At 36.9% G+C, this 13,878-nt stretch overlaps 2 protein-coding genes across 2 annotated transcripts in view; one reads left to right on the top strand and one right to left on the bottom strand.

Annotated features, from left to right (window-relative positions):
- The first annotated feature begins 1,176 nt into the window (after positions 1-1,176).
- Positions 1,177-6,680, top strand: LOC117417911 (membrane protein BRI3-like). The gene is made up of 3 exons (XM_034030308.3): positions 1,177-1,804; positions 3,928-4,042; positions 5,263-6,680. The coding sequence occupies exons 1-3, from the start codon at positions 1,633-1,635 to the stop codon at positions 5,393-5,395; spliced, it is 420 nt and encodes a 139-aa protein (XP_033886199.1). The 5' UTR covers positions 1,177-1,632; the 3' UTR covers positions 5,396-6,680.
- Positions 6,681-7,844: 1,164 nt separating this feature from the next.
- baiap2l1b (BAR/IMD domain containing adaptor protein 2 like 1b) overlaps positions 7,845-13,878 on the bottom strand; it is a 31,509-nt gene continuing 25,475 nt past the window's right edge. The window contains exons 13-14 of the mRNA XM_034029840.3: positions 9,719-9,759; positions 7,845-9,540 (exon numbers count right to left, since the gene is read on the bottom strand). Of these exons, the coding sequence (XP_033885731.1) occupies positions 9,468-9,540; positions 9,719-9,759 (114 nt within the window). The 3' untranslated portion in view covers positions 7,845-9,467. The remainder of the gene's footprint in view (positions 9,541-9,718; positions 9,760-13,878) is intronic.

Here is a 13,878-nt window from a genome sequence, read left to right as displayed (position 1 = left end):
TCTATTTGTTATTCTTAAGATTGGAATTGTCCTGGGTAAGTCGGTATTTTCAAACTATATCAATATGTATTCTATTGTATGGATTTATATGTATTGTACTGTCTTTCAAATTAATAAAAGAAATAATTCACACAAAAAAAAACGATATCAATTTAATGAATCATTTAAAGAATAAATGTCTGAACAAACGAACCAAACAAAAAGTTATACTGTTCACTTGTAAGTGTAAAGGTGGAAGTAAAACTCCCATTGCATAGCAGTTTTATCAATTTTTGTTTAGGGAAAGAGTTAGAGGTGTAGCCTCTATATATGCAGTCCCTCGTAATTATAATAAATATAGTAATGGAAAATGAAATATGCAGCAAAATGTCAACTGTACATTATAACCGCCGGTGAAACACACCATGCAACTTGACTGTGCTATCAAGCCTAGAGTGACCAGACATCCCAATTTAGCCGGGACAGACCCGGTTTTCCATCAAAGGTCCCGGTCACACGACATGTAGCTCAAAATCTTTAAAAAGTCCCGGTTTTCAGCCACTTCCTGTAGCGCGACACAGTGTAAATACCTTTTGTCAAAATAACGTAAACAGCCGCGTTTAGTTTAAAATAAAAGGTACTTGGGTAATCAAGAACAGTATTTTTATAAAGTGATCAACACAGACATACATGCTTATTCCTCAGTGTGCCGTGCGTTTTCATTTAGTTTATAATTCAGTATCTACAGTAATAATTTCGAAGCTGTTCAATTCTGGCAGCGAGTGGTTGCAAGCACCCGAAACCACCCGTTTAAACCACAACAAAGCGTAAAATCTATATTTATTTATCTATCTATCTGGCTATACTTGCCATGAGTAAAAAAAGAAAAAAAACAAAAAGAAAAGTGACAAAATGTAATGTATTTTTTAATGTTTTAATTTATTATTATTATTATTATTATTATTATTATTATTATTATTATTATTATAAACAACTCAGTATAAAATTAGCAATACAAATTTAACACAATATAGCTAGTTAAACTAATTAGCCACAAATTATACACCCGGTATACTGAAATTAGTAGTTGCTCAAAAAAAAAAAAAAGAATGAAAGGCTGGCTATTTAAATAACCATTAAACTAGCCTGTATTTAAATGGTTTAATTAGTAGTATCAATTATTTAACAACGTGTCCCGGTTTTGAGCTTTGAAAACCTGAACACATCATTTGTTTTGAGAACACTGTTGCTTTAAAAAACTACTCTTGGCAAATCCTCTCAAATCACATGACTGTAGTCTTGTGACTGGTCTGACACTGGAACGCGTTTATGTTTTTGCACGATAGATAGCTATATAGTAGCGGGAAACCCAATGATTTGGGGAGAGGAGACGAAAATAAGCAAAGATGACCAAGATTTAAACCATAATTGAATTTCAGATGCTTTGCAGTCTCTCACTTGTTTGCCGAATCAACAAGCAGGGATTTGGGGGAAAAAAAAGTTGGCACTGCACTATCTAGACGGGCGTTGATTGAACTTTTACGTTCTTTTTTTCTTTGGTCCTTATATGTTTAATTTGCCTTTGTTGGCATACAGAAAACACATAAAAGCAGAATTCTTGTGTGCCAGTATTTGAGAAAAAAAAAGTCAGTCATGGATAACAAGCCACTTTTGCAAGACAGACCCCCAGCTTATGCCGCTGTGACTGGGGGCTACCACGAGTATGGGCAGCAGCATAATTATGGTGCTATTCCTCCGAATGCGCCAGCTCCTCCACCTCTTGGATTCCATCAGTTACCTCCTCCGTACTACACTGGCGGCCAGGGTATGTGTTGCTTCATTTGTTTCTCTGTCTTTATCGTTACTACTGCTGGCGTCATATACAGCGTTGTGTGGTATATGCTTGCAGAACTGTCGAGCAGTTAAAACAGAGAATATAGAATGAGATACAGTAAAGCATTCCATTATTGCGGATCGTGAAAATACATTTAAAACTGGATATAACTGAAGGTCTTCAGATTATTCAGAGACACATTTTATATCCTGAGAACAGCTGGTACAGTCAGTGAAATTGCGGTAGATTGTGAACGTTTCCATAAAAAAATACGTAGAGGGGTCACATTATGTAAGTTCGCTGACATGGAAAGGCTAGAGAATTAAAACAAATAGTTTAAAAAAAAAAAATAGGTAATAGAGCGAGCGATTAGAAACCAAGAGTTTAGAAACTGGATGCACAAATTGGATGCAAATGGAGTGCAGCTTGAAAAACTCAACAGCGTTCTTGGGTTTAGTGGCTTTTTAATTCTTCTGCTATCCCCTGCTAGTGGTTGTGCCCTGAGATGCCGATGTTCTTTTCTGATCATTCAGTTTAAAATAAATTGGTATATGAAATTGTTTTTCCCACGGGGTGACTAATGAACTGTGGATTTTCTTTAAAGGGCAACACATGTGAGTCAGTCTGGTGCTTTTGTGGAGGTGAAACTGTAGCTAATTGTATGTTTTGACTGGCTCTTTGCCATGGGGATGTGTAATAGACATTCTGTATTAAAATCTATATTTATTTACCTATCTATCTGGCTATACTTGCAGGATTTGGGTTTATAATGTCGTTGATACCATTAAGACATGTGTCCTTTCACTATAGGCTCACCTCTTTGTGAAGTAATGATTTCTGAGTTCCTAATATTGCCAGATAGTGGAAGGCAGCATTTCTCTTTGAAAACAGGGAAATTAAAAATAACTGCATATGTAGAGAACACTCCTCCAGGAGTTATTTATATAAGATTGCATCAGACAACTGACGGAGACTGAAATTCAGGTGAGATCATTTGAGTCACAGCTAAAATTCAGTAACATGTGACTAAATAGAAGTAAGGCCTATCAACCATTCTGTAAGATAACACATTCAGAAACTGCTTTGGCTGTCTCTGCGATTAATCACTGCATGCAAAAACCTTTAAATATTGAACAATTCTTAATAATAATAATAATAATAATAATAATAATAATAATAATAATAATAATAATAATAATAATAATAATAAGCATGGATACAACGAAAATGAACGGCCTTTTGTGCTTTTCAAAAGATTTTTGATTTAAAAAGCGGACTTCAATTTTGAAGTTTCAATGACTTTTAGAAACAAGGATTAGAAGTTATTAGTATTGAAATGGCAACTGACTTTTTATTTGAAGTGCAGACCAACTGTTTATTTCACAAGAAAATTGTTTAGTCACTTGACTTGGCCCAGAGTATTAGTGACTCAGTGCATGAACTTGGACTTGGAACCCATGATAATCACCAGATTTCTGATCACAGCTTTACTATATGTGGGTGTAAAATGTGTACAATAGTTGTTATGCCAGCTTCTCAAATACCACATTCTTTCAGTACTCGGACAACAGCATTCTATTCACAGATGTCTTGGTGTATCAAGCCACTTTCATTGTCTCCCAATAGCCTATATGAAGTAGTTATCCTTCCAGTCAGCTATTTCAGTTTCTTATACATTTCACTCATCTGGTTACACAATCTGTCTGTTTCTCTATCTATCTGTACTCTCTATACATTTGATGTGTCTGCATACCTAGCCATTTATAAAATACCAGTTTTCTAATACAGGCTTGTGTTTAACGCTCAAGTAAATCCTTATGTTGTAATTCAACCAGACAATGAGCAAATGTCCCCGATATGTTAGCTAAAACTGCTACAAATAAATCAAGCTCCAATTAGCGCCGTTTCAGACAAAATCATGATGAGACAAACATACCCTAACACTGAGATTTACTATAGTAACAGAAGCTGTCCGTCTTTCTTGTGTTAAGGTACAGTATTGTGTAGGCTTAGCCGCATGAGACTGTTTGAAATCACTGGTACATAATGAGGACACTGTAAAAATAAATATGCATGTCACCTTTTTATTTTTATTTATTTATTTATTTCTTCAGGTGGTGTCCAGCCAGCTGCAGCGATGCCACCTGTTGCCCAGCAACCAAACCGTTCCAACACGTATACCATCATCCAGCCCTCTGTGGTGGTAGTGGGGGGCTGTCCTGCATGCAGGTAAGTGCAGCCCAATCCACGCCATTGGTGTTGAGACAGAGTCTGGGAATAGGTACAGGCACAGGTAATTCAACTTGAAGGAGAGTTTAATAGATCAAATACAGTTGGATATTCATGAAACAGTTTGCACTGTAGTTGGTTTTTTAACAATCTGATCCATCTGTATTTTTTTTGTCATGTGACTTGTTGGAAGTGAAAGGGAATTGTGCAGCAAGATGCACAAGACATGCCCCCGAAGTCACATGTGTCCACATGCAGAGCTGACAGTTCCTATTGAACCCACAATAAATCTGTGTGCTGTCTGGATAAGCAGGATACATATATCATAGAATATTTAAACAGCTGTTTACTGTCAGTTACACATTTGTGTTTCTGCATAGGTGGGTGATGGAAACAGTACCTGACTAGTGCTTTTTATTTTGTATGACGGTGTGATGCTTGAAAAAGGATGTCATCCACACTGTGAAGTGAGTGGGTTGCATGCAGTGTCTCATGAGTCATAAGGAAGTATAAAAGGATCCTTCATCACAGAAATGCGTGTTTTACAATAAACTGCATCTGAAACCTAGCTAGACATCAGTGGCTATCAAACAGTAGTTGCAGACAGATAATTATCTATCTGGTGTATACTTTCAGTTATCAGAATAAAAAACATTTAGTAACTACTGAAGAGCTCAGCTAATGAGGAGGTAGGGTAATGGATAGAATGGATTGGGCAGCAGTGTGGAGTAGTGGTTAGGGCTCTGGACTCTTGACCGGAGGGTCGTGGGTTCAATCCCTGGTAGGGGACACTGCTGCTGTACCCTTGAGCAAGGTACTTTACCTAGATTGCTCCAGTAAAAACCCAACTGTATAAATGGGTAATTGTATGTAAAAAAATAAATTGTAAGTCGCCCTGGATAAGGGCGTCTGCTAAGAAATAAATAATAATAATAATAATAGAAGGGGGAGGCATCATCTACTGTAGCTGTCTTTTTCACAGCCATTGTTAAACTAGGACTTCTGATTTTAGACAGTAGTCTATAAGTCGTTCTTATACTGTAACCCCCCATGAAAGTTAAAGTTTTAAAATACATTTATTGGACTTTATGCCAGGCAGACTCTTTTTTTTCAGGAATTCCTTTCTTAATTACCTTTACCTGGAACACTGTGTTTAAATGGGGCAGGTGTAGTGTAGTGGTTTGTTGAAGAGCTGAAAGGGCCATGCTTGTTTTTCACAGAGTGGGTGTGCTGGAGGATGATTTTACCTGCCTGGGGATCCTGTGTGCCATCGTCTTCTTCCCAATTGGAATCCTGTTTTGCCTGGCGCTGCGTCAAAGGAGGTGTCCTAATTGTGGGGCCACCTTCGGTTAAAGGGATCAAACTGGCTGCCCTGACACCGAGAGTTAAACTTTAGAGTGCTATACTCTTTTTGTTTTGTTTTTTGTTTTAGATTTCCTTTTTTACTATGATTGTACATTGATTAACGATTTTGTAAATGCCTCCTACAGTGTTGTCTCAATTAGCTGTAATGGACAGGCAATACAAAATTGAGCATGTGAAAAAGTCTTATTTAATTTTTGTTCACATGCATGTAATGGCTGAATAAATTATAATTTTTTTTTTTAAGCTGAATAATCATTAATTCTTGTTGAAATCAACACTGCCAGTTGCTTTTGCAGTCAACGGTGCCTTTTGAAAATGTAAAAAACTAAACAGCTATAAATGCTGAAAGTTTTATTTATTTATTTTTCTATTTCTGAATCATGCCATTATGTTTAATATGCAGTATACAATTTTGACTTGGATGGCACAATTAATCTTGGGGTAAAGTTTTTTTTTTTTTAAATGCATTCAAAAGAAACCCCATTCCTATCCTAAGATTCTTTGTTTTGTTTAATTTGTATTAAGTCTTTTGATTAATGTTTAATATCAATATCGTATATATTTCAGGTTGAGTGATTTCTTGTTTTTCAGTTAGAATACACACCATGAGTTGTAACCCTTGGGCTGGTGGTCATGCAACTGAAATTGTGTAAGTTGCAGTTGTTACATATAATGTACGTTTGTGTGTGCGTGTGCAAGATTGTTAAAAGAAGCACATTTCTAAAACCCTTTTGTACTGACTGAGTTCGGGTTGGACATGTGTAACATTTACTGTGCAAAGTTTACAAGTTATTGATTAACTGTGCAAGCTGTAATACAAAAAAGGAAGAGGGACTTATAATATTAGCTGTTTTGCAAACCACAAGATATTTTAATGACACTTCATGCAAATCTCAGGTATCGCGCTGTTAGAATCTTTGAAGAACATCCATACGTGTCCCAAACTGTTCATAAACAAACCAACTACTGATTTTACTGCTGAATTGCTGAAAGTTGGACCCCACTACTTGAAAACCTCTCCTTTCCATTGGTAAGACAATCAGTTTGCTGAACAGGCTAGAACAAATTTGACGTACACTGTTGGCAACTTGTCATACATATGCATTGCTGAAGATGACGACATGATGTGTGTTGATGTTGTATTTCTATGTATTAAAATGTATTGTCGAAAATAACAATCTGCTTTGCCTGTTGCACACTACATATTCTAAATAAAATATCCACTTTTTTATATATACAAAAAATAAAGTAAATAAAACCATGTAAGCATCAACATCCGTTTTGAAGTGTTTTTGTGTTAGGATTCTGAAATGACCCGTGTGTTACAGATTTCATTTTTTCACTTTCCATGTGTTTTTTAATCATGGCTGTGCTTTTAAGAGACTAAACCTTTGTGTAAGGCAGTCCTTTTAAATAAGCAGAGCTCTGATAAGGCTGGGTGGAACCAGGATGTTTTAGAAAGAGCCAATGCTACAAACAAGCATTGTATGTGATGACCAGGATATTTAAATGACGTGTATGCTTCCCAAAGGGCTGGTGTTATATACACCATGTAGTGGGTAAATTGTTCAATGAAACATCTGGATGGCCAATGAACAAGTTGCAATAGTTTTACCTTGGACTATTGTTACACTGAAAGGTGAGATAATAAAGGTCCTGATTATCAATACTTAGGCATATGGATAAATCTTGCATTTAATCAGCATATTGACAAACTGATTCCAAAGGTAAGACCTAAATTAGGCTTCCTTTTTAGAAACCGGAAGATCTTTTCTCTGTCTAGCAGATCAAAATTGATGACTACTACTATAGTCTCCTTGTCCTTGATTATGGTGATTTACATTTACCAGTTCACTTCTACTCAGTCTTTACATAAACTAGACGTATTTTACAACTCGAGCTGCAGATTTGTATTAGAATGTCCCACCTTGACTCATCACTGCAACATGTCTGCAAAATTAGGCTGGTTTTCACTTACAGACCGAAGGCTTTATCACTGGTATTGTTTTGTGTTTAAGTTTCTTAAAGGATTGGTGCCTTATTTAACTGCTCTGGTTAATAGGTATGATACCAACTTTAATCTGTGTTCCTGGGAACCTGCCAACCTGGTTGTTCCAAGGGTTGGCACACGTTTGGGCAAAATGTTCTTTGCCTATTGGCTTCTAAAAACGTTTAACTTTTAACCTTGATATAAGGAGTACATTTGATAGTCTCTCTCTTAAAAATGATCTCTGGAAATTGTAAATGTTTTGATCCTGATGAAGGATCCGCTCATGTTTGGGTGAATGTCCTTTGCTTATGACTTGTAAAATGATTAAGACAGTACCACACATGATATTGTGTTGTTTTATTGTATATGTTTGTTAAATGAGATCGAGGTCTCAATGGGTTAAATTCCTGTATAAATAAGTAAATAAAAAAGTAATAATAATAACTGTTGGACTGGCCTGCTCCACCAGTGTAAAAACTGATGAGTCTGGTAAATCAAACTTTTATTCCAATAAAATAAATTGAACATATTTATACATGGGTTACTACACAATATTTTTTTTTTCAAACATTAAATATACTTATTGCCTCTTCCATCTGTCTACCAGTGTTTTACAAGTGTGGTTCGACAGAACTGTGAAAAAAACAGTTCACAAAATTTGAAATGTTTTTTTCCTATAAACCTTAATATAAGAAATACAATTCAGAACAGAACAGCTCTTTATTTTTTAAAGAAAAAATGACTGGTTAAAATGAGGCAAACCTGTATTCATATTCCCCTGCAGTAAAGAAAGAGGAAATCATAAGCAGCATGCACCTTCATTTACCTTCAGGATAACTGAAACAGTAACAGCCGTCTGTCTCTTTACAGAATTTAGGCATGCCAGATGTAGTGTAAGGCATAGGACAACAATTATTTTAGGAATCAAGTCATTAAAAATACTACCAATCCCAGATTTCTGTGTCAGAATTTAGTTAACAAAAATCCCCAAGTAGAGAATAATTAAATATTACATAGGAGTCAGGGCAACAGAACAGCACATACAATGCTAAGAAGATAAGCAACAAATAATACTAAATAAAAAGATGCAAGAGTAGGCAAATGGGCATCCGAATGGGCTTTGAAAAAAAAAATAATGATGTTTTTTAAACTAGTACATTGGGAAATGGGACATTTTGACAAAATAACTGTATATATATATATATATATATATATATATATATATATATATATATATATATATATATATAACATAAAAAGCTGATGTTATCCCCCTGAAAATAATAATACCAATAATAAAACATATATATATCATTTAGAGATGTTTTTTTCTTTGGTAAAGTTCATTTAAATATACAGCTATAGCCAAATGTTTTATTTAACACCATGTAATCAAAGAAACTACAAAATGATCTCACCAAAGTCTACATGAAGCCATAATAGTACAGTAGTACAGTATTTCACGTTAGATTCTGAAATGTCAATTATTTTTTTTTTATGTGGAAAACTACAAAGCGATATGTAATTCAATATGTTAATGTAACATTATTTCAGTAAGTTCACCTTTATGAAGCAAAGTTAGTTAATTACATAAGGTTATGCAAGACATTTGGCCATTGCTGTATATTAAAAGAGAGTTTTATAGACCCGTTAAGCATCTAAAACAAAAATTAGTAAGGAAACACTTCAGGTGCAAAGCTACTGTATATTCAAATCCAGGATTGTTTCTGAAAGAAACTAAACCATATTTTATCAATGTATATACTAAGTACAGGTGTGTTTATCATCCTATGGCAAAAAAAAAACAACTTTAGAACTTTGAAATAATGTATTCCGCCAGCATTCATTTTTGGTTTCTTAAACACAGCACAGTATTGAAAATGCAGAATGGTCTGCTACTTCTACAATGTGCAGCACAAGTATTTTAAAAAATATATAACTCTTTGGATTCGTTTTACAGTTACTTAAATAAACTCTGTCTGAGATCTATGTGCAGCAGAAGACTGAAGCCTTTACAGAATGCAGACATAGCATATGAAAAACTCCAATCTGTAGAATTCCTCAGAAACTTCAAATGATGGGAGCTGATCTGTCGTTGGTTACTGTTGGTCGAAGTTTGACGGTCGCAAATGGATTTTCACCACTATATAGAGAGGAAATGACAAATAAATCACCAAAGAAAAGTCAGCTGTGGCTGTAAATACAAAATTAGTATCATGCACTTCTCCAGGGAATTGTTTTTTGCATGCGGATGGACATATCCCCGGATTCTGATACCCTCAATATAAAGTGTGGTAGATAAACCGCAACACAGTACTTACGCAAGAAAAGGTGGCTTTCCAATCCCATTCGGTTCCTGGCTCTGCAACAGCAATAACAAAAGAGGTACACATATATAACTTGTAACACTTATACAGTACTAGAATAACTAGTGTAATTATGTATGATTCAACATATGCTTTTCTGTTGAATTAAAAAGTACTGCCGGCTGTCTGCAGTAATACTGATGTGGTTTCCCACAGCACCAAAAAACTGAAATATATGTTATTGTGTTTTGTCTTGTATTGTATTCCAAAACTTTGATCGACAAAACAAATATCTTTACACAGGCAGCCTGATAAATATGGAGTACTAAACTAAGCAATGTTCAGACCGTGGGCTATATGGGAAAAGGATACCGGCTTGCCTTGTCATTATTTTACCAGCAGAGGGCAGCACTTCCAAGTGACTGGCTAAGGGCCATAAAACCAGACGTTCTTGTCCTGTCCATATTAAGTATTAACTAATAGCTTGAGGTTGCTGAGAAAGCTTGGTTATTATTAGAGCCAAAAATAACAAAGTCACCTCCCCAGAGTCACGTGGGAGTTGCTGCCGAAGAAAAAGTGTATTGCTGTGCCTGCCTAGCCCCTTTCTGCCAAGCCCATATATCTTACAAACACTGATGAAACAATTATAGCTAAAAGAAACAGCTCCTTCTTAATCTTAAAATGATTCAAGTGTCAAGCAAGGGCATTGGCTGGGTTACATTTTGAATACTGTGACACAGTGTTAACAGCTGTTAACAAAAAACCATTAGGGGTTACTCTGCCGCAGCTTCCCATCCTATAAGAAAGAGGCCAGTGGAGTGATTTTTATTTTTTTTTAAATTGCACTTCATGATCCAATAGGCATGGAACAGACTTGGGTATCAGTCTGGATTGTGCGACTTGCTTACCAACAGGACAAGCAGAAAACCTTGGCCTATCAGAACTTCCCATTCCAATGTATCATTTGTACAACTGGCTCACAGAACACAGACACACTGACTGATGTGCCTATATTTACTCAGTGATTACAGGAATTTTGTAAACTGATAAAACTTCACTAGGCGGGGCATGTGAAATACTGCCTGTACTCACAAAAACAAACATCCTGTTATAGGAATACCAATAGGTACCTTTGGATTTGAGATTTCCAGGGATTACATTGACATACTTACAAACTAGTTTATACAACCTTGTAAGAATATATTTGTTTGAACTATATTAGACTATTTTTCTTACTATTACAACACGGCTGTACCATATTGAAGGTCTTGTAAAGATTCTATTATGTCATATTCATTTTATTAATACTTTATATAAGCTGGTTTCTTCTAACAGGTGTGGTAAACAGGGCCTCTAAGTAGAGTTTCTGGCACGAGGATGAACTGGATTACCTGAAGCTAAGGCTTATCGTTCATTACCGAGCGCGTAGACACTGATGAGCGGTCTTGAATTGATTTTCCTTTTACTTTCCTGAAACTCCCCTGCATATGACTCTGGATATCCGGCGCACAAGTAAGCCATTATTCTGCAGAAAAGCTTTGTGCTTAGTTCACAGGTAGGAAAGGTGAGGTGTCAGGTTTACCAGGAGTGTAATTCCATAGTCCGAGAATGCCAGATCCTGGATACGCACAATTAATCTGTTTCTCTTTGATGCACGGAGTGGAATGCAGAAGGGCTCGCCAGAACGAACAAGAGCTTCCAAGACTCATAAATGTTTCACAAGGGGCTCAAAAGTCATGCAGTGGGGGTGGTGTCATCTTTCAAGGCTTTCCACTGACTTCTGACCTGCACCAACCACCATTCCAATTTTTGTCAATTCCAGATTTGCGTGTGCAGCATTGAGCCATGTTGATGTACTCGCATTAAATAGAACTGCCTGCAAGATGAAGATTACCAGTAATATGATTTCTTTGTAGGTTGAAGAACACAGAGTGAACTCCTGGTCTGTTTGGAACAGGCCTGTTTGCTAAAGCCTGTGTCACTTCCTTCATAAAAGCCCACGTCATAACCAATCACTGTTCAAACTTTGAAAATAAGAACAGTAAAGAAAAGAGGGGTAAGGAGGGTGGGATGTAGGTGTGTGGAGTCCACCATCCTACGAAGAAACCGTACTCCAGGTAATCTTCATCGACTTACCCTGTCTGATGAACTCCACATAGAGTGAACCACAACAACGCGTTTAAGACAAGAGTATTTGGTATTTGACGTTCAGGAGGGGATGATCTCTCTCTCTCTCACTCTCTCTCCTTGCTACAACAGAACAGGACACTACACTGTCCACCAGAGTGGAGGGGCACAGCTACATAAAAGAAGCATAACTAACTGAAAGCTATAAGGGAACACACAAAAAAGAAATGATATAGTGTGACCAGGATGGCTGGTAGTGATGTCAGACCAGGAAGAAGACCGGACACAAGTACTGTGAGCAAACGCCGCTGGTGCTCAGTTATTTAATAAACAAATAAGACTTAGACAAAACAAAACACTTAACAAAACAAAACAGCACGACGGCCAAACAAACCAGACAAAACAGTGAACACAAACCCCAAAACAAGTATCGTGCCGAGAGGTTTCAGCACGAGTAGGAATTGTTTATTCTTATAGATTTCCTCTCTTTTCTCTCCCATCCTTTTGCCCTGAACACACAACCCTGAGTGAGAAATGAGTGCTCCTTAAATACAGCTCACCCGTGCTACATAACCCATACTATACAAAATAAACCAAATACACCCAGGGGTGGGGGTGACCCGGTCACATAAAACAAACAATAAATGAAAAACGCAAATGCCTATACTTCTGCTGTACCCAAGCAAATGCAGGAGAAATTTGGACAATGAATGGTTGTGATGTGGGCTTTTATGGAGGAAGTGACATGGGCTTTGGAGCCGAAAAGGATGACATCAATGATCTCTGAGTAAGAGATCAGTTGTTCCACCTGACCAAGCAACATGGAGAGCAGCAGTACACTCTGTGTGGAGTTCATCAGGCGAGGTAAGAAGGTGTGTTTATTTTTGTGCTCAGTACCAGCGGGCTGCTTAACCCTGTGGTGTCAGGGTTCGACAGACTGCAGGGTTTTTACTGCCAGCCACAGATATATTGTTAGACATCTTAATGCCTTGCCCTGATTTGTCATGCTTAATACAGAAAGATAAACATTATCTTATACACAATACTATCTTTAAAAAACAAAACAAAACAAAAAAAACAAGAAGTGACTCCATATGTGCAACACCACAGGAGGGTAAACGAGTCTATAGGGGTAGCCTCTTAAGCCTTTTCCCACCTTACTAATCATAAAGCTTAGCAGACAACCCCACTTTTCCATCAAATTCACACAAACCACCCATGGGAAAGGAAGTGTTCAAAATTCAAACTTCAGCATGCAATAAGATGTGTGACAGTGACAGTATAGATGATGTGAAATAACAAATGTCCTTGTATCACTTAAATACATTTGGGTGAGCATCACCCTGATTGAATGAAGCAGTTTATAAAATTTGAAAACAGGAGGATCAAGTAACCGGCATCAAAAAATATGACTTTCAGCACTGCAGACCTTCAACCCAAACCCCATGTGGCAGTTCAGAGATAGATAACTGCCACTGGACACAGAACGCTGATAATTCTGTCTCAGGAATAGCTGTACCTATACAGTATATATCATTTCTATGTTTTTTTGTTTTTATAATCCTATAATAAAACCATTTAATTCTGTTTTGGTTTGTTGAAATGGTTCCAGGTGATATGTTTGATATGAAGCAGCAGGAGACTGGATAAAGAGCTTGAGATGCTGCTTTAACCAGCGCGGTCAGGTCAGCAATGCTTAGGACAGCAGCTAATGATTTAGACTGGGATAATGCCGATGAATTTGAATGTCTGGAAAACAGATAAGCTAGGTATCCCACTCCCTTCCACACCAATACACATTTCTGTCCCTCTGGCGTCAGGCAGTGGTTATCTGGGGAAGCGTGGAGGGGTTGATTTATAGCCTCTTACGGAATGCAATGCCATTGATCGTATAGGTTTGTCTAAGACACAGAGAATGGTCAATGGGGGAAAACATCTGACCATGATGGAATCTGCATATCCTTTCTAGTCTTCTATATTTGTATTAATGCTCACAGCTTGGACATGGGTGGACCAAAGCCAGTACAAAGTAACTAAAGAAATAGTTG

Source organism: Acipenser ruthenus, chromosome 13 (assembly GCF_902713425.1).
Source record: "Acipenser ruthenus chromosome 13, fAciRut3.2 maternal haplotype, whole genome shotgun sequence".
NCBI lineage: Eukaryota > Metazoa > Chordata > Actinopteri > Acipenseriformes > Acipenseridae > Acipenser > Acipenser ruthenus.
This window is presented reverse-complemented; position numbering and strand designations above follow the sequence as displayed.

Bases quoted from the DNA above. Each gene is read 5' to 3' on its own strand.
- LOC117417911 (XM_034030308.3), top strand. From the start codon at position 1,633: ATGGATAACAAGCCACTTTTGCAAGACAGACCCCCAGCTTATGCCGCT. The intron at 1,805-3,927 runs GTATGTGTTGCT...TTATTTCTTCAG, and splicing joins GTACTACACTGGCGGCCAGG to GTGGTGTCCAGCCAGCTGCA. The intron at 4,043-5,262 runs GTAAGTGCAGCC...TGTTTTTCACAG, and splicing joins GGGGGCTGTCCTGCATGCAG to AGTGGGTGTGCTGGAGGATG.